Here is a 20,548-nt window from a genome sequence, read left to right on the forward strand (position 1 = left end):
TACATGCTAGACAGTGTACAACCATGTCAAGTTTCTGTGTAAATGTCAAACAAATTAAGGTGGCTTTGGAAGAATTTGAATATGAAAGGGCAGGATGTTTAACTGTAAATAGAAAGCTTGGGGGAATGTCTTAATGGGCAACAGAATGAATCCATGTTTCTGTTGCAGTTTCATGTCAAATTCAGCAACTTAATAGTAATATTTGGACAGGCTTTTAGTAGTACTTAGTGCTTATTTAATTATAAATTGCAAAGTTACACGGCAGTGAATTGTCTTCTTGCAGATACTGAAGAAATCTGAGGAAGCTTCCTTTGATCTTTGTATTTACTTTTAATGCATTCTGACATTTTAAACTCCCTAAACTTTCAGCATCCCTTAACACCAGTGGCAGTGTTCTTCTGTTCTGTGCTTCTTCATGATTTTTCCCTTACTTGTATTTGAATTTTGTGGGATATAGCATATTAATTTCCTTGCAGTACAAGCTATACAAACATCTGAACTGGGCAAAAATCTTTGTTTCCATATTATAAAACAATTCATTCCAACTGACAATGGAGGACAAGGTTGAGCTGGGGGCTTGTGAGGAGAATGTCTGTGTGTGTGTGAGGACTATTGATTTTTTTTTTTTTCCTTTCACTTTGTGTTAACATTGCCAATTTTGCTAAAGCCTGAAATCCTCTGGCATCACAGATAGCAGTGACCTTTTTGTTCACTCCAGGAGGTAGCCAAGCACTAAAGAAGATTCTTGGGCTCTGCTGTGCCATGTGGGCAGGTTGCACCATTGTAAAGGGCTGAAATGTTCCTGTGCTGATACGTAAGAGGAATTAAAGTGCAGCTTCTTTTTGTCTTAGCTGTGTTAACTGTCCAAAGGTAATAGGCATAGGAAAAGCATACTGGATTTCTTAATCAGTAAATTCTTTAGATTGATACACACATGACAGATCTATTTATGTAGGAGGGGCGTAATAGTAACATTTCTCCTGGTTTCAATTGCAGCTGGGTAGTCTGACAGACAGCACTTTCTTCAGTCTGACCTCTGATTTTAGAGCTATTCTGTCAAGGATAATATGATTGCATGATTGTCTTTGGTACTTTTTGAGGTTTCCAAACCACTTGCTTTTTTTTTTTTTTTCAAAATATATTTAATACAATATAGTTTATTTGTGTTAATCACTTTCTACAATGGTAGTGCAAAGCATTACAATTTGCAAGACTGTATTAGTAGCTTGATTAAAAGAAATACTTATCAAACAGCTGTAATTGGAAGAGATGACAGGCAATCTACAAAGTAGTGCAGCATTTTTTAAATTGTTTGAAGCTTCCATCCTGTGTGTTGAGCAGTTTATAGTTTTTGTAAAGTTTGTGTCCTTATTTCGTTCTATGGAAATATGAATACACGTGATATATAGGAAAGCTGTTTTATAATTCAGAATCACTTTAAAATGGAGGAGAACTATGTTTTCATTTCATGCCTGATTTTACCTTGTGATACCTTTTGCATACCTGATGTTTTTCAACTTCAGAATCACTTCATCGTCTGGAGCAGATGATAACATCATCTGTTTGTCACTACTTAGTTTTATTCTCATTTCAGGCATGCAAATGTTTGGATTTTGGGCGGAGATGAATGGAATTATTTCAGATTCTGAATTGGTATCTGGTATCCCCTACTCATCTGCAGTACCAGGACTGATACAGTATCTTCAGAGCATCACCAAACTTGTAATATCAGTGCTGTCAGTAACTGCAGGTCCTGATGTCCAGAGCAGCAGTTCGCCTGTTGCAAAGAAAACAGTCAAACCATCACTGTCAATAGTTCATCTCCTTCACTGTGAGTTTCATGAAGTACGTCTGCTTGCATTGGAAGCAATACTGCTGTGGCTGAAACAAATAAATTCCAAGCAGATCGCAGAAGGAGGAGGAGGTGTAATGTGTTTACTCATTGATTTGGAAGGTACTCTGCTTACAATGGCTCTGGAGGAAAAGAATCTCCAGTGTTTTTGCAAGGTAGGAGGGTGCTTTTTTTATTGACATTTGGTATGTTTTCAGTAAATGATATTCTTATTTTTTGAAAATATATTTTGAACATGCATGATGTTTTTCAAATAGTACATGAGTGGTTTGGTTTTTTTCACACTGAATAGGAGCGGTGCTATAATTCTGTAACAGATGTTCTTGTGTAAAAGCAAGAACTTCCTCTTTCCTTTCTGAGCACTGTCAGTAGAGGACCTTTGTGTTCTTGAACTGGGGTTTGAGTCACTGTTTTATTGATCTCAAATGTACACATTCATGTTGAGATTGTTTGTAAGTTCTTTGTTTGTGAATTGTGTGTGCAGGTGCTGGAAATTCTTTATAATATGGACCTCAGAAATGTGCTTCCTGAGACTGAACACTCTATAAAAATGAATCCAAATGAGCTCTTAACCTGGAGTTTAAACATTGTAGATACCTCCGACAGGTATGGTCCATCATGCACGTTAAAATGCTTACATGTTAAAAACTTTAAATGTTGAAGCATTAATTTATTGCGTTTGGACTATGTTTTGATGTAAAAATCCATGTTTCAGAAAAGTGAGTATGGCTGATTTGAGTAAAGAGAGGTCTTGATGAGAATTTTTCAGAGCAGTTAGGCATGCATCTGAATTACTGAAAAGGCCCACAAGTCGTACTGGCAAGCACCCTGTAAATGTCCAGTAATACAGTCCCTGAATAAGAAGATACTCTGGCTGTCAGATGATAGCCAGCGAGCGTAGCTCTTCCTGAATGGTAATTGGGAAACACCTTAACATATAGAATTGATGATCCAGACATAGGTCATTCACTGTGAATCTGTCATCCGTCCTATCCTGGTTTATCTGCAGACGATCTCTAGTAAGAATGACAGATCTGATTTCCCTCATTGGTTTGGCAGAAATGGTTAACCCTAATCCTTACAGTTTGTGCTCCTTAATCAGACTGTAAAGTCAGCAGAAAGTGCTGAAAATTTGGAGCCAGTCTGTAGTTTGAACTGAATTAGAAACTGTGTCCATCCATTCGTAATGGAATGGACAAACAGGTTTGAAGTGTCCAGTCTCTAAGGGCAAGACCATCCTGTTTCTAATAGTCTCTTTTTTTTTTTTTTTTTTTTAAGCTATATAAACATTGCACCCCAGAGTTACTAATGCAGAATATTTAGGGTATAGAGTGTAGAACAGTGTTTTATAGCTGTGCATATTTGCTGCTGATTTGCACTAAATTTTCCAAGTTTAAATGATGATGTGGAGTGTTTATTTCTGGAATGAAATGAGATACTAGTATTAAAGTAACACTGACTAGTGCTGTTAGAGGGAAATAGCTGAAATAGCAGACCTTACTGCTCAGGTGTTGCCATTCCTGCCGGTAAGACCAGCCCTTCAGGAGCCACAGTGCCTAGCTCTGTGTCCTTAGACCCTGCTGGGTAGCATGGAGGCTCAGGAGCCAGCAGTTGGCATATTCTGCACTAGTAAGTTTTCTAGCAGCTGCAGAAGAGATGTTCCGGGAGCTTAACACCAGCTTGAAGAGATGCCTTTGTTTATCATTTAAAGTAATATCTGTCTGGGTTGACTTGGGTTTCATTTTCAAATATGTTTTTCTATGGGAAGTATGTAGATGGAAAAAAACCACGAGAGGTGGAAGAGCATATTTCATTTGTGTATCAACTAAAAGCTTAACTAACATCAAGATCTCTAATGTAAAGACTGACTGCTCAGCTTGCAAAATACCCATTGGTAATAATTGGAAATTAAGACCTAGCTGTTCTTTTTTCTAAAAGGGGAATGATGGCAGAAATAGCTGCTTTTTTTTATATGTCCTTTACCTTGTTTTCTCAGCTCTGAAGTTCAAAGCATAGCTCTGAAATTTGGCTCCAAGTTGGTTATCCACCTTTTGCAGAAGCATCAACAGGTAAGGGAAGCAGCTGCTTAACAGTTTGTAATTACAGAGTTTTGGTGATTGAGTAACGTTGCTTCTTTTAGATGGAAGCCCCAAGCTTCTGTTTTCTTGTGTCATTGCACCTTTTCTGGCATTATATCTTCCTGGCTGAATACGCTGCCACATTCTGCGATGCAATGGCCATGAATATCATCTCAGTATATCCCTCTCAAAGTCATTTCAAGTTAAATACCTAAGTAATTTCAACTTCTGAGAGCATCCAGAACAGTCACTGTAATGCAGGAAGAGAAGTGCCTACAGTGATTAACACATGTACTGAATCCGGTCCATTTACTGCGGCGCAGCTTTGTTGTGGTTTGTGATTGCTGGGCAGCCAGCAGGGGAGCGGGTCCGAGGGGGAGGCACGAAGCTGAAGCAGTGGTTGGGTGCAGTTCCCTTCCTCACAGTGTGACCTTGCCAAGTCTCAGCCTGAAATCACTGCCTAAGCACACCAGCCTGTTCTCTGCGTGGAGTTTCTCATTGAATTTCCTCTTGAAATTTGTTTTTCAAACGCTAGTGTAAATATAATAACCCTTGTAAAATTCAAGGTTCTGTGTTCTCCATTCCTGTTTATAGACTATTTAATTTAGATTTATAGCAGCACAAATTACTGGGTCAGGTTTCTTTTGATTTGAAACTGTCAGTCTGTCATGTCACATATGCATGTGTAGAGCAGTGTTAAGGCAGCTTTTAGTCCTAGACAATTTTACTTCTTTTTACATTTTCAGACAAAAAGCACTTAATGGTTATTTTACAATAGACTAAATTCTCTTGACATGTTTTAAAATGAAGATTTTTTTACTTATGTAGCTGTTATGTTTTTTAGAATATGCAGCAGAATTTATGTGTATTGTATACTAATAATCTTGTATCATTATAAAAAAGGAAGCTACAGATTCACACACAAGACTTGGGAACATGAAATATGATGTTAACTTTTTATTTAAAAAGGCAAAATGCAAAGACTTCAAGCTTTAAACACTGAAATAACCATATAAACCTGGTTTCGCAAATAGATGTGAAACATGTTATTGTTCTGAAGTTTTGTATTAATTTACAAAGAGGAATTAATGAAAAATGCTGTAATAATCTTAACTGCAGTAATGCTAAACCAGCTTTCTCTAATCATGTAAGTCATGGGAGATCTAAGACAACAGTACAGAGAGTGCTTTCTGCTTTGTAAAAGAGCAAGTACATCAGTTTTCTTTCTAAATTCTTTATTTGGGTTTGCAATCAGTATTTGCCTCTGTAGAAGGGATTGTTTCTTTTCCATAAGGTAAAAGTCCAGTTCTGTCTTGCTAGACTGTCCGTGTGTCTGTTAAAATTTTGAGTAATTTGTAATATCTTGGGAGATACGTATTTTTTTAACCCATTACAGAATCTGTAGGACATGTTCTGGTGCTGTCCCTTTGTGCAGTGCAGGTACATGGCCACGTACCATGCAGAATGAGGCAGAGTGTGACCGAGGTTTCATTTATCCCTCGGTGAGTCCTCCTGCGCTTCTCTGCCCTTTAGCTCAACCCACTTTTTCATTGGTTCTCTTCTTTACCTTATTTGTTGTTCTGCTTTTCACTTCCTTTAATTAATTTAGTAATTTAATTAAAAATAAGTAAAAAAGGAAAGAAAGGAGAGAAAAAAATAAATCAGTTGCACATACCTCAAGCATCTCCAGGTCGAGCTGGTGCTGCTTTTCCTGTTGACCTGTGCATGAGGTCCCAGTCTGTTTGTTGGTGGGTTATTTTGTTGTTTTTTCCTCTGGAGCTTCCTTCTTATAGCTGTAGCACACACTTGCTTTTGGCTGTGCCTGGGTGCCACCTCCTGCAATTTGCATCTTCTGTTATCAAATCCGCGCATGGGGTTCCTGCACCTTGACTGACCAGCCACCCTCCTGAGTGTGGTATTTGCAGGGGATCTCAGGTCTTTCTTGGTCACTTATGGAAGTTAGGACTTTTTCCAGTTATGGCCCAGCTTTCCCAACAGACGTCTTGGAATTGTTACTTGAGTTATGGATAAAATGCACATTACTTTTTTCCACACAAAAAAATCTAGTAGCTGTCACTACACATTAGAAACAGTCGAAGCTTTGTCCCATTATCACTAAGTAATAGTTTTCATAGCATACATCTGAGGACTAAATATTTTCCAAAAGATGGCATCTAAAATCCAAAAGATTTTATTTGAACCAGGAAATTTCTCTTGGCTGTTCTTTTTTCTAATTCTTCATGGTTTAGGACAGTGAGCTTTTCTGTTTATCAGCTAACATGGAGGTTCCTTCCATGCTCTGCATGCATGTGCTATCAGAACCCAAGGTACCTCAGCAGTCTTATTAAAAAAAATTTCCATCCCCAGTGTCTGCAGAAGAGACAGATGGAGCTGCATTCACCCCTTTACCAAGCATTGTATCATTACAAAAACCTAAGACTGAACTACAGTTCATATGCTCTTTTCCAGATACGTGTATGTGTCTACGTGTAGGATGCTTCTGATAAATGCTTCTTTTTGTTATAGTCCAGTATATTTGTCTTTGGCTTGCGTGTTTAGAATGACTGAGGACACAAAGATATGCTTTGACTTGTGTGATCATTGGTGAGCCTGGTGTGAAGGGACAGAACAAGAGAATTGCCTATGAGTACTGCTCTGACTAAAAGAAAATCTCCCATCTTAACTATCTGTGACATAGTAAGCCAACTTTTGCATGGACACGTGGAGTTTGCTGCCTTTTAAAAATAACCTGCAATTACTGATGTGTAGTATCCCTTTGGCAGCCCATAGTTTGATGTGATGGTAAGTGGTAACACCAGATTGTACAGCATACTTCTCACAGGTTCTGTTCCTTCAGATTTCAGCAGTAGTCCTGAAAAAATGGGTTCAGCTGGTAGTTTATTTTTGTGGAGACGAGCAACAGACAGAGATGCTGTTAGCAGCAGCTGAAGTTCTAAGAAGTATAACGTCATTCCTTCTGATCAACGAGAAGCTCATTCTTGGTGAGTAGTTTGAATTTTCTGGATTTTTTTAGATGAAACCCATTAATACATGACTTAAAATGTATCATGTACATATATATGTACCCACAGTCAAAACATGTAATTACATCAAACAGGATTTTGTAAAAATTTTAATAGGAATTAATTACAAAACAGACTTACTTAAACTCTCGTACAAAAAGTACATGTGCAGAGCCTCTTGCAATAACTCTGCAGAAGGGGGACATGAGATGCTGTTATGTCTCCAGGCCACTATACATTGCTGATTTACTGGCTTGCCATTGCTCTCTGACTTGAACTTTTCTAAAATACTCTATTGGTGATGTGGACATACTTATAGTTTAACATTGTGAGTGTAAATAAGCTGTGGTGGCTGAATGTTGACATTAAAGGGTTCAGTCTAGAAATGAGGGACACATTCTACTATGAGAATAATTAATAATTGGATCACATTGTACCTCCCAGATATAATATTTTTTTAACATTAAACTGTCTCTTTAGAAAACAAACAAACAAAACCCCACACAGCCTTATTTAACAATACGTTACTGACTGAGAGGAAAAGCTAAATGAAATTCTGTGGTCTGTTGTGCAGGAGACATTGGGTTTTTTTCTTTTAGATTTTTTTTCCTTGCCTTCTGTGTACAGAGAATAAGGGGATTTTGTGACTAAAGGGCCAAGAGATATGCAAAAGTAGGTAGTGATAGACGATAAAATATTTTGCATCCTGAAAAAGACAGGCAGCTCTAAATACTTCTAGTTTCTGTATTTTATTCCAATATAGTTATTCACATGTTTTTAGTTTGAGTAGCTTAAGTCCATATATATGGACTAGATACAGATTTTTTTTAGATGAGAAGAATGGTGTATTTCTTAAACTGTAGATAGTGGTGTTTTTAAAAAGTCAGCCATTTATTTTGAGATGTGTCTTTTAAGAGATGTTGGCAACATTTATCAATGCTAAATCTATTATATGAAGTCGACATAGTACTATTAAATGTTCATAGTATCAACTCTGGGAATCTTGAGTTCTACCACGTAGTTAAAGCTCTTCATAGGACAGACATTACAGTTTTATATCCAATGAAAACAGTAGAGGTATTTGAGTGAAAAACTCCCAAACGCTGTGCTTCTCATCCATCCCTGGTTTGGATCTGGTCCATAGCTGATGGAGAGCAGAGGAAACTCTTTGATCTTGTCAGGACAGTTGCTGGTTTCCATGCTTTCCAATTGGGCAGATGTGGAGGTCTGAAATAAAATACAGCAGTTTGCATCCTGCATAAAATCTTAACAAAGCAAAGAAAAACTAACAAACAAAACCCAAATCCTCCCCAAACAGCCCAGAAATGAAAGTCCCAAGGCCTCACTGGGCAAACCATCTGAATTAGCTCTTTGCTCTGGAAATTGCACCAGGGAGGAAAGATGCAGAGCCAACTCTCCATACTACCTAGAATTGTCAATGTGGGGTTCTTCACAACTGTGAAACTGTCAGTATTGCAGTGAGAAGTTCAGCAAGTCAAGGGTGTGAGCTGGTGTGTAGCTGTGGTGATATAAACCCAGAATCATTCCCTTAAAGTTAAAGGGATTATGCACATATAAACAGTTTTGACTTTCATGCCTTGTTCTGCATCAGTTTGCTTAACCACATACAGTGGCAAGTAGAGGTTAAAGAAAATTGTGGTTGTATGAAATGGAGTTGTAGTTATTCCCATAAGCTTCCATTAAGTACGTTCTTAAGAGGAAGAAGGTAAATGCCATCCAGTACATTCTGGATGACCCCATTATCTCTCCATCATATTGTTTGAGGGTTCAGAAAAAATCTCTCTGGAAAATCCATTGGAAGACTTCCATCTCTCTCATAGGTACAGCAGAAACTTGTCTAGGTGGGAAAGCTGGCCGTTGTGTCTAGAAGGGAATAATTCTGCCAAAGCTGTGCCAGTATAACATTATTGTGTGTGTCATGCTAGAAAAAAGCAACTTCTTTCTGAAATGATTATAGTCCATGGTTTTCCCACATAGGGAAATTATATGAAATACAGGAATGCTTCTTCTGCCTGTGTAGTAAAGCCTCAAGCAACTAATTTTGGCCAAGCAGTGAAATACAATTAATTGTCTGGCTAGCCTTGTAGTGCAACCTCTGATAGACCTGTTGATAACATGCTTGAAGAAAACCAGCACAGCAATGAAGCACTGACTCCGTTGTTCTCTGTAATCAGCAGAAAGTAATATCTTAACAGCTGGCTGCCTCTAAAAGAGACCTTCCAGTGAATTGCTTTAATGAAGGTGTCTAAGAGCTGAAAAGTACTGCAGCAAACCTATGAGTACAGCCTTGGGCCTTCAGCTAGTCATCCCGAGTGTGCCACCACTAAATGGCACAAGGGTTTGCAAGTGGAGTATGGCTTGTGAGATGTGAAGTGCCACTGGGGTGGTACGTGGATTCTGCCTGTTTGGGGTTTACCAGATGAACACCTCCCTCTTGGCAGTTATCTCTGATTAGCCTTACCTGTGTGCAGATAGTTATGCCATGAATTAAACCTGACTTACTTCCAACAGAGAGTGGGTATAAGCGTGGCAGGGCATGTGGGTGAGTGGTGGGGTGAGGTGGATATGGGAGAAGTAGATGATGGGTAGGTCCCTGGGAGGTGGGATTGTTTGCCATTTCTGCAGGGAGTAGCATATGTGGCCAGCACTACTGGCAGTATCTGTACAAACCTTGGTTTGGCAGCCCCAGCTCCAGGCAGATTGCAACAGCAAATCCATGATCACAGTGTGTTGGTTGATCTCCAGGGGCAAAACTTTTGCAGTTGCCAAACAGGAATTCTGCATTCTTAGAAATGGTAGAAAATTCTGAACACCTATGACTTAAAGTTGAACCTGGATGAAGAGAGATCTGTTCTTTTGTATGTTGCCCACTGTTTAAACCAAGCTGAGTCAACTACCTAGATAAAGTTCACACATGTTGAAAATGTTTTGACCATATTGCCAGCTGTCTTCCCAGTGGCTTGCCAATGCATTTCTCCTGCCCCATGTTTCAGTGCTTCACTGCATTTGTTGCGTTTAGGTGTGGAAACAGAGCTCTGTGAATGCATGTAAGAAATAGAATTCTAATTTTTCTCCATAAAAAAACATAGGACTGTCTGATACCCTTGCTATGTGGAAATGTGTGGTTCTGCTGCTGCAGAATGAAGATTCGGTAGTACGGGATGCTGCAGCTGAGGTTATACAAGTGGCACAGTCTGAAGAATGGAGCAGTAAAGGAACAGGTGTGTGAGCTTTTTTTTACTTTTAAGTATATTGGATATTTGGGAGACAGAAGTATTTCTCTGTTCATCACAAACTTCTTGCTGACTGTAAAGTGATCCATGCATCTCTTATAAAGACATACGATGGAAGGTAACAGCAGGTTATGAAGTTTGACACCCACCATGCTTTATTATTTTGCTTTTTCTGTTCATGCTGTAATTTGCATATTGTTAACATAGGTATGTAAAAAAGACAACAGCAGTATTCAGCTTTATGGTTCTTGCTGTGATGAGTCAACTATCTCATAATTTCACATGTTGGAAGTTCTTTAATATGAGCTGTGGTCTAATATAATGCAGTGGAAGACGCTCTTTGAATCCCGGTCATTATAATTGCCAGATCCCAGAGAGAGATAGGAATCTGGAAAACAGGATTCAGCTCATTGATTCATTATTAGACTTTGAAATCCATTTAGATCCGGATCAACAAAGACAATCCTCAGCATACCCACAATGTGCTTTCGAGGATGTGGGCCTTTTTGTCTGCATGCCCTAATTTACTCAACCCTATTAATTTTTAAAATAGCCACAAAACTTGAGTAGGCTTAATTAATTAACTTGCTTCATTTTGAGAGTCTTTGCTGATGCATCCTTCCATACGTTGTGAACAAACTAGAATTTGCTACCAAATTCACCTCTCTCTGGTGGTCCCTATTGGTCCATGCTACTCAGTAATGCCTGTACCGATTTGTCTGCAGTCAGTTCAAATTAGTTAGCCACCTCCATGTGAATTTTGCTAGACTGGAGATAACGCAGCTCTGTGGTTAAAAAAAAAAAGTCAGAAAAGGCAGTAAAAATATGTGTTTGCCACTACTGTAGATAGAAGTAGCCAGGAATGCGCTCATGTGGTGGATGTGTTTTTGAGCTGGCACTGTTCAGGCACAGTGCTGTGGGATAGGGGTAGGTAAAAGGAGGGATGTGTTATGGATGGCTTTCATCTGCCTGTTAAATCCCACAGCTCTGACTCCAGCACTGTCATCACAGCTCTGGCAATTTATCTAGTCCCAGCTACAGCTCACTTGAGTATCAAGAGGCTCTGCATGTGTGTGCTTCAGGTCCCCAGTGCTGCTCTTTTGGGGGGCTTCCTCAAATGTCTCAAGATGGTACTTTCTTTGGAAATAATACAATGCTGGGTTTTTTCTCTGGCTTCTTGTATCTTTTCCCTTCTTCCTTGCCATATCCCTGTACCAAGGGATACTGCCCTGTTAACTGGATGAAGGCTCTGTCCTACTAATTAATACTAAGGTTACATCGGTGCTTGCTGTTGCATACAACTTACCAGTTTGTACAGTAGAAGTGGCCATAATTGAGGAAATAACATCATGATTGTTTTTTATTTGCTATGTTCCTAATAGGATAGGGACCCCATCCCCAAACTTACGTCAACCCCTTAGTTATACTTAGCTGTGCCTTCCTGTTCTTTCACTTAAATGGCTTTTAATGACATCAGTGTCTTTCATCTGTGACTAGCAAAAACTCTGATTTTGGAAAGATGGAATCTAGTTTCTTTCCACCTCCATTTTACATTACTATTGTTCCCTCCTGTGATCTCTTTTTTCCCCACTAAACTCCTTTCGCTTTCTGTGCTTTGATTTCTAGCTTTTGGGGGAGCAGGGCAAGGAATTTTGCCCCTGTGGCTTTCGTTTACAACCAGATTAAAATAAGCTTACCTTTGAATGTTGTTACTTCCATTTATCCCCTTTCTTCTAGTGTGTACAAGAGAGTGTGCAATGTGTTTGGGTCTGGAGTTTAGACATTTTGGGCATCATGAGTGCTCTCTGTCCTGACAATTTTTAAATTATATTCAAATATCTACTACTTTTTTTCTGTTTTCATATCATGAAAGTCTGCTTTTTCATTACTGCACTGATTTTAAAATATCTAAGCTGATACACTGAAATTCATCAGAAGCTATAAACCAGCTCTATTTAAACATTTTATTTGATGACAAATTGCTGGATATCTTACACTGACTTTTCATGTCCATTATAGGATGACAAATAAGTACTGTGATCCAGCAGTTTTATCATAAGATCAGAAAAAAATACGACTCGAGATCAGGAAGAGGAATGGATGTTTTTATGCATTCTGTAGTTGTTTCAGTTTTATTTCATTGCCATTACCACTAGCTAACATGAGAGAGTAAAGAGACTATTATAATTTCAGCTTCACTTGTGCATCAAAATTTTTTATGTCCTAGTAGCCTTTACATTTCTAGAAATACTGCACTGTAGAAATAGATCATGGTGTGTTTCACCTTTTACTGCTGTAACTGGAACACTGCTCACAAAATCCAAACACTGGACTTGCCAGAAATTTTGGCACTGGCATCATTATATCCGCTCCACAAAATCCTCTCTCTCGCTGTGCAGACAGCCTGTAAGGCTGCCTATAGAGGAACTGTATTGTGGGTTTAGGGAATCAACACCTTAAGTGTTTCATTTATAGGTGGGATCCAAAGGAATCCCTGATTGTAGCCTGACAGCTGCCCCTGACCTTCATGCATGATACAAGCTGGCATCTGGTTTTCCTGTGGAACGGGGTTTGAAAGGGTGTACGCTTGTGTGTAACAGCCGGACCGAGGCTGAATTTGTATTCTGCTTCAGCAGAGTAAGATGGGTGAAGTTGGACTGTTGTTAATAAAAACAAAGTTATTTGCATAGATTGTTCATATAGTTGTTATAGGGCATTTTTCCTTCAGGTACATGTTGCTGAATAACAGTGCAAATGTGTAGCAGTATGATAGTGTCAAATAATAGGTACTTTCAGGTCATTTATAGATGGTGAAACTGGAGGCAAATGATCCTGTTAGCATAGTTTCACTTTCAGTAACAGCTCCTCTCTTTTGTAACGCTTTGAAATGTTACATGAGCTGCTGGAACAGAGTAGGAACTTGGTTTCTTGTTATTCCCTCATGGCCTTTAGTGAGGGCAAACCCCCCAATTTCCTCAAGTAACTAATCCATGCAGCTTTGGATCGCTCTGATTATGAGATCAGTAACCTTGCAGAATCTGAAATGCAGGGTTACAAATGTGATACAAGAACCCTGTGAAAACTGCAGCTCCCATTTTTGTTTGAGAGGAAAAAAGCTCACAAGACCCAACACTGATACACAGCAGGGCTCCTATGCTCGCTCTACCCTGCCCTTCACCCCCCAAGAAAACCCCTACAAAACCTACTATTTTTTGTAGAAGGCAACGACTTCCACTGTTACCAGTAGAGTCCATTTTTTTAAATTTCTTTTGTTCACACAGAGAAGCTTGATTTACTTTTCTAATACGTGTAAAAGCTCATAATTAGGAGGGGAAGTTAGTGAGGTTGGCTGACGGCAGTCATTTTCTGAGCAGAGCAGGTCAAACAGAATCCTGTCTCACTAGAAAGGAGAAAACCTTTTGTTTTCCTTGCTAAAAACACCAACTTAGCAGGTAGTTAAGGTTTTCCTAGTATCTTGAACAATATAAACCCCATCTGTAACTCAAGGTATTATATATACACACTTTGTTGTTGTTTCCTCATGCATTGAGGTGTAAACTTCTGGGGGATTGTTTTATTCCTTTTAGTATGAGGGAGGGTACAGGAAGTATTGTGTTCAGCGTAAATGTAGAATAGCTGCTTTGAAATCTAATTAAATTAGTGACCCATGGCTGTGTAAAGTCTAGACCTATTCACAGCAGCATTTCTTATCCAAGAGGGTTTACTCCTTACAAGAAAGAAGATCATTAAGTCAGGGAAATAGGAGTTTTCTTTCTCTGCTGATGATCGCTTTTCTGAATATCCTCAAAAATTCAAGTAACTCAGTGCTAGAACAAAAACTGTATTCCTCAGTGTCATTTTCCTCTGTGTCTTTTTTTTTATCTAGAGAAGTGTTACCTTAAGTAAAGTTACGAGCTTGTCAGTATTAGAGAAGTTTGAATAAACTGGGTTTTACTATTATAGCTAAGCCAGTGCCATTCTGTAAAATTCTGTATATAATAAAAGACATTTAGTCAGCTAAACCTTTATGTTGGTGACTTACCAAATTAACCTTAAATGAGTTTAAGAGCATTTTTAGTGTTGTCAGCATTAGCACCAATTTAGCTAGAATTTTAGAATTAGAATTTTAAAATTTTGCTGAATCAAGCTTAGATGAGCAGTTAGATTCGGGAATTTGAGTAAATCTTTTGAAAGTGCCCGAGTGATTTAGCAGCCTAAATATTTTTCTCAAATATAATTCAGGCCTTCAGAAACCTTCTGCCACATTTAGAGTGAAATAGCAGTATTGCATAGAGGTGAGCAAGTTGGCGCAGGGGCTGGAGGCTGCGTGGCTGTGGCAGAGGGGAGTTCAGCACAGGCTGGGTAGGTGGCCCACGCTGAGCACCACCATCACTGGGTGTGTTGTAGGATCTTAGTCCAGTGTTGTTGCTTACTTCTTGAGTAATTCTGAGAATAAGATTGGGGCCATAGATGATCTAGCCAGTTTTGAACATATTGCTGATTTAATCCATTGGACAAAAATTCAGGTGTATGAATTTTTTTCCTTCTGTTCCCATTTCACTTGCTTAAGAAATAGGCAGTAGATGAGACTTGTGCCGGGAGTTTCTGAACAGAAGGCAAAGCAAAACTCTTTTTCTTCTCTTGATGGTTGTTCCCTTCCTCATAGATTCTACTTTTTTAGCTTCAGAAAAAATAATCAGTGAAAAAAAAAAAGTCTTATTTTCTAATTCACCAGTATTGGCTTAAAGATGCTGACTCCCCCTTTCTGAGGGACATCGTCTCGGGGAGGGGGTGGCACTGTTCTAAGAGCAGCTTGGTTCTACAATTGTTGTGGAAGTCTTCATTGCTGGCTACTGACCTGCGGTTTAGTGGCCCATAGTATCTCAGCCCTGGCTTACTATATCAGACTACATGCATGAGGGAGCTTTTGGGCAACTTTTATTTTACTTATTGACTAGAGAGTATAAATGTGAGTAAAGAAAGAAGTTACAATGTGCTGCGGGGTGGTGTGGGGGAATATAATTTAATTAGATTAAAGAATTAAAACATTTTCAAGGTGACTTTTCTAGACTTTAGCATTTGATTGAGTAGAACCTTTCTCACAGTGACCTGTGCTGTCTCCCTTGGCATGAAGGAAAACAAAGCTGCATGTTTCTTGCACCTCTATTTTTTTCACACATTGTGAATATAGAATGTAAATTCAAAATAAACTTATTCATGAATCTAGAGTAGGTGTGTCTATCATGAAGGTGTGTGTAAGAAGGCTTATTTGTATGGGGGTGGGGTGGGGGTGGTGTAAATAAGCCTTAGCAGAGGTAGGAAAGGAGAAGGTAAGAGAAGATCGGGCTAACTATATTGACATTTGAAAGAGACGAGGAGAGAATAAATCCTACTCAGATTTATGTTTCTTGTTCCTGTTCTCTAAAAATGAGAATTAGGTACCTCGATGAACCTAAAGCTGCGCAGAAGTTTTCATACATATCTGCCCTAAGATCTACTAAATCACTTGAGCAAAAGATAAAAGATAACACAGTCTGTGTGATGTTAATACAGCACAGTGGTCTGGCATTCTTCAGCAGCACCACAGGTGATTATCGGCAAATCATGGGTGACTGGCATGTTCCCAAAACTTGTACCCCAAATGGCCTTTACAACTGATCCATGAAGTATTTCAGGACAAGCGACTCAGATTTAATCTGCTCCAGTTGCTAGTGAAACAGCTAACGTTAAATGCTGGGCAAACCTAAAATGCTAAAAATACCATTGTCATTGGTAGTGCTGAGCTGCGTGATAAGAACATCCCACATAGTGCATGGGAAACAGTTAAGAGAGATAAATTTAACTGTTGCCTCAGCTGCTTGTGTTTTCAAACTATTCCTTAAAGTGCAAACTTTGGCCATAGCGAATGGAGCTTTTCTTCCACATGCTTAGCATTGGGTAAAATGTGCAAAATAGATTTCTTACAGCTTTAGTTCATCAGCATGTGGAGTTAACCCTCCTTTCCTCATACCTCTTTACTTGCAAAGTGCTAAGTCTGTGCTGTGGGATTGGAGATGGAAAATAACTGGGGGTCAGAACCTGTGTGCCATTGCTGTGTGCAGTATGCACGTTTTAAGTCTCTGTGTCTTGATGAAGCATACAGAAGAGAGATGTTACAGAACTCTCCTTTTCATATGACTAATGGTTTCATCCTCTCGCCAAATTCGCGGACAGATTCACCACTTTTTGCTCTACTTCTGTGCTGGTGTAGCCTTCCAGTGAGGCAAATGGGAGGTCTGTGGTGAATAAAACAAGTGTTGGGTTACTCTGATCCTGAACAAAGAATAATGTGTAGGGCTCAACCTTTCTCGTGCACTGGATGACTTGCCCTGATGTTCAGGTTAGGCTAATAGACCTCTGAGGCCCCAGCCAGCTCCTTTAGCTGTGGCTCTTAAAACCAGTTCTGGCAGCTGCCTGGCTTTGAGGAATAAGTGGTAATTACCTGAACATACACTTGGGAACTGCATGCATGCAAACTGGTTTGGGGACGCATTAACAGGAGTCTGTGGCAGGATTGTAGGTGGTAGATTTCCTTGTCTTGATTTAAGTCAAACTTGTGCATTTTCTTCTCTATTCTGAGGTTTGGATTTCTTCTCGATGTAGAGGTTGATGGAGGGCTTGCAAAAAGCACAAAGTCAGAACTTGTCTGTTCTGAGCTGTGTTGAAGCTGCTGTCTGGAGCTCTACCACTAGACAGCCTGAAAGTGGAGCTTGGTTGGTAGTGCTGTGGGTGGTTATAAGCTGCATAGAGAAGATTGAACATCTTCATTCTAGATACATGACATCAACTGCTATGGTGTAGAAAGTTAAGAGGTTCCCACAACAGAATCAATTTCAGGTCCTTCCTACTGCCCCTGTTAGGAAAAAACAGCAAATTGGGAAAAGCATATAAAAAGTCCTTCTTGTCATCCATGATTTTCAAGCTACCTTGAAAGTCTCTTATAATTTTGGCATCTTTTGGTCAGAAAAATCTCCCAGTCAGATCTTGTGATATGCCTCGGGTACTTGGGAATGGTCCAGAAGTTCTCACAGCCTCGTCTGGGTTACTAATGAAAAACTGCTAATCATGTTAGCCACAATACGTATGTGTTCCTTGTATTAGGGACAAGTGGAAGGAAGGTTAATGAAATTTTTTTCTGGGATCAGCTCCAGAATTTCTTCTGCTTTGACAGTCGTCTTGATAACTACATTCTGTTAACTAGATGCACAGCTCGCTAAACAGAACTGGATTTCTAAGCCTGCTATCAAAGAGGAGTCTTTTGAGCTCGATGTTAGGATTTATATGGGAGGTGGCATTTATCCAAATGGCCTTTAAGCAGTAGACAAGACTCATCCAGGCAGAAGCAGAAGAGAGTATGATAAAGATGTGATACAGTCAAAAGCAGAAAAAAAATCACAGTAAAGCAGAGCTACTCCTGTTGCAGAACGAGGTGATTTTCTACAAATGAAATTTATTTTCAAAAGATTGTGCATGGAGTCTATGTAATGTCCTACGTTAAAAGCAATACTTCTTGCAGCCCCTGGAGAGATACATACAGAGTTGTGGCAGCAGTTTGCAGTATTATATTCAAACTGGAAGTATAGAACTTTGTATTCAGAAACACTGTAAGGTGATGACATCTCTTAGGTTGTATTAGATAAGGTGTGTTGAGGACAGGAGGAAAGGTCAAACAGCTGTGTATGTATTCTGGGAATCCTCTGGAGCGGGTCCTAGCGAGGGAGGCAGCGGGTGTGCTGCTGAGAATTACTAGAACACTCTACATGGTGAAGTGTACTAGATGTTACTGAAAAGCACTGTAAACCGTGGAAGGTAACATCGCTGATAATGTGCTTCTGTGCTCTGTAATTGTAGGATCGTAAATAGAATAGGGTTCACAGAGAAAAAGGACAACATATTCCTTAAAATGCTGAGTTTTCAGCCTTCTGCTTAAGGGACCATACCTCTGGCTGCATAGTTTTTTTCTTTTCTGGGCTTTTAATGGCAAATACTTCCTTATGCATGCTCATAGAGTAGGATTTATGCATGGAGACAAAATGTGTAACGATGACCATTTAAATTCTGGCAAACTAAATAAATGGTTAATAGCTGTGCTAGTTGGTGACTACCTGATGACTGTGGGGACCTTATGTTTAAGAGTTTGTTCCAGAAAGCAAAATGACACGTGGTAGAGATTATGAAATACTTGCTGCGGCTACAAGCTATAATTTGGGGTTTTTTTACATCTGCTATAATAGTTCTAAGAAGGTAACAATTACAGGTCAGTTGCAAGGATGAAAGAATTGAGGTCTAGCAGCATAAATGAATTCATCTGGCCTCTGCTAGAATAAATTTAGGGCTGTTTCAGGAGCAGATTTGACCTGTAGCCTCGTTGCATCATATTTTTATGCTAATAGGTATATTTTTGGCCTTTGTAATAATATTTCTTTTACCTGACATTCTAGTTTTATACCCTAAAAATACCTCCTGTTGTTAGGAAAACTTTTGGAAGATCCAATTGGGAAATAATTGAAGTCTCTTAGATTGCATTTTTAATATGATTGTTTCCTGGTTTAATGCTGACTATTGAATAATGTTTAGCTGTTGCCCTTAGAAACAGAGGAAAAGTTGGCTGAAAAAGACAGAAAATGGGCTTAAATATTTTTGTTCAGAAAGCTTTTTGGTAATTACCTTTGCGCTCAGGGACCCATCACTATGTCGACTGCCTTCTTTTTTTTTTCTTTCTAATGCAGTTCTTTTCTCTTTAGTCACAGAGCCAGTGTAAAGGAAGGCTGTTTGCTATCCACAGCTTACATAATAAACTTGGAGTCTTTGTGTTTGAGTAAAATATTAATGAAGAACCATTTACGTGAAGCCAAAGTAAATTCACACCCTCCTGCAGTTTTTTATGAAACTTCCTATGCTTATGAAACCGGGTTTTCTGATATATGCTGTGAAAGTATTGTCCCTGTTAGCTTAGCAAGTGTGTGTCCTTTTGATATAAGCGAAATAGCGCCATGGTTGATCATGCTCTGCTTTTAAGACATGGCACTTCGGTTCTGAGAGATATCGATGGTATATTAGTGTTTTAAAAAATAATCTGCATGCACTTCTTTTGTTAGTTTGCTTTTTGTTCCCTGATTAACTGTAGAAAGAGTAAGTAGTGATGTTAATTATCTTCACTGAAAAAATAGTTTTGCAAGCCAGGCCAGTCAACTATGCAAAATCAGCCTCACCAGGAGTAAACAAAAAAATGGAAGGACTGATCACGTTCTTCTGAACAGAGCTATTTTCTGCTTTCTCTGAGTGAGCTGGAAGTGCAGAAGAGCTAGTGCTCTGGAACAGAAGTACTCTGTTCCCAAGAGTGTGAAAGAATGTTAAGGAACGCCAGGTGAAGATAAATTGTATTGTCCACCTACATTGACTAGTTTTTACAGGTAGGTCAACAAGAGTTATTGTGGATTTTTGTTGGTTTGGTTTCTTGTTTGCTTTTTGTATTTGGCATTCTGTGTTTGTAATTGTGGGCATGGTAAGATTCAGCAAAAATGTTCGGCTTTTTAATCATATCTAGACCTCTGAAATACAATTTTAATAGATTTATTTAGAGACATAATAGAGGTTCCATGATGTGTGAAGATTGCAGGACCTGGCTTACAATCTATATAACATTTTGCTACCATATTCAGCTCTTGTTAGGCCAAGGTTCAAATGTAGTATTTGAATAAATGGATTTCAATTTTATTGGTTTGAAAAACTGAAGTGAAAGTTGCAATAACAATGTTGTAGCTTGTCACCCATCTGTAAAAATGAAGTCTGGGTACAAATGGCATTGTTTTGCTGACCACTTGCTGCAGTTCTCTGATTTTTTTAATACTGCTCCTTCTGTGTTGCTGCTGCTATTGGAGGGTAAAGCTGTCCCAGGAGATTTCTTTTTGAAAGACCAATGGCTACAGACCTAAGCAATTTGATAGAGAAGACAGTTACTAAACCCCCCGAGTTTTTAAGATAGACTGTGTTATAAAATAGCCAAACAACAAGAGGAAAAAAAATCCTGTTACTTCAAGAAAAAATGTTTAATGATTAGGAATTGGGAAAAGGGAATAAGGGAAAGAACAACATTGGAGGAATGAAAGACAGTTACCTACAATTTCAAAGAAAATAATTTCCCTTTATGGGGATCTCATTTTCTCAGTGCATCCAACCAGGTGTCAGACACAGTTGAAAATCAGGATATGGAAGTTGGTGGTAACTTTTCATTCTTGTTACCCAGCACAGGTGAAAGCTGGAACAAGTAGGGTACTATTCTAATGGGGACTGTGCACAAAA

The 20,548-nt window shown here is 39.0% G+C and overlaps 1 protein-coding gene across 4 annotated transcripts in view; it reads left to right on the plus strand.

Annotated features, from left to right (window-relative positions):
• THADA (THADA armadillo repeat containing) overlaps positions 1–20,548 on the plus strand; it is a 161,697-nt gene that overhangs the window by 123,393 nt on the left and 17,756 nt on the right. For 3 of the 4 annotated variants that reach the window (XM_055815966.1, XM_055815965.1, XM_055815967.1), the window contains exons 32-36: positions 1,595–2,007; positions 2,337–2,458; positions 3,849–3,921; positions 6,788–6,932; positions 10,064–10,195. In XM_055815966.1, the coding sequence (XP_055671941.1) occupies positions 1,595–2,007; positions 2,337–2,458; positions 3,849–3,921; positions 6,788–6,932; positions 10,064–10,195 (885 nt within the window). Of the gene's footprint in view, positions 1–1,594; positions 2,008–2,336; positions 2,459–3,848; positions 3,922–6,787; positions 6,933–10,063; positions 10,196–20,548 lie in introns of those variants that run through there. The other variant, XM_055815968.1, reaches the window with a different exon arrangement.

The sequence above is a fragment of the Falco peregrinus genome, chromosome 11 (assembly GCF_023634155.1).
Source record: "Falco peregrinus isolate bFalPer1 chromosome 11, bFalPer1.pri, whole genome shotgun sequence".
NCBI lineage: Eukaryota > Metazoa > Chordata > Aves > Falconiformes > Falconidae > Falco > Falco peregrinus.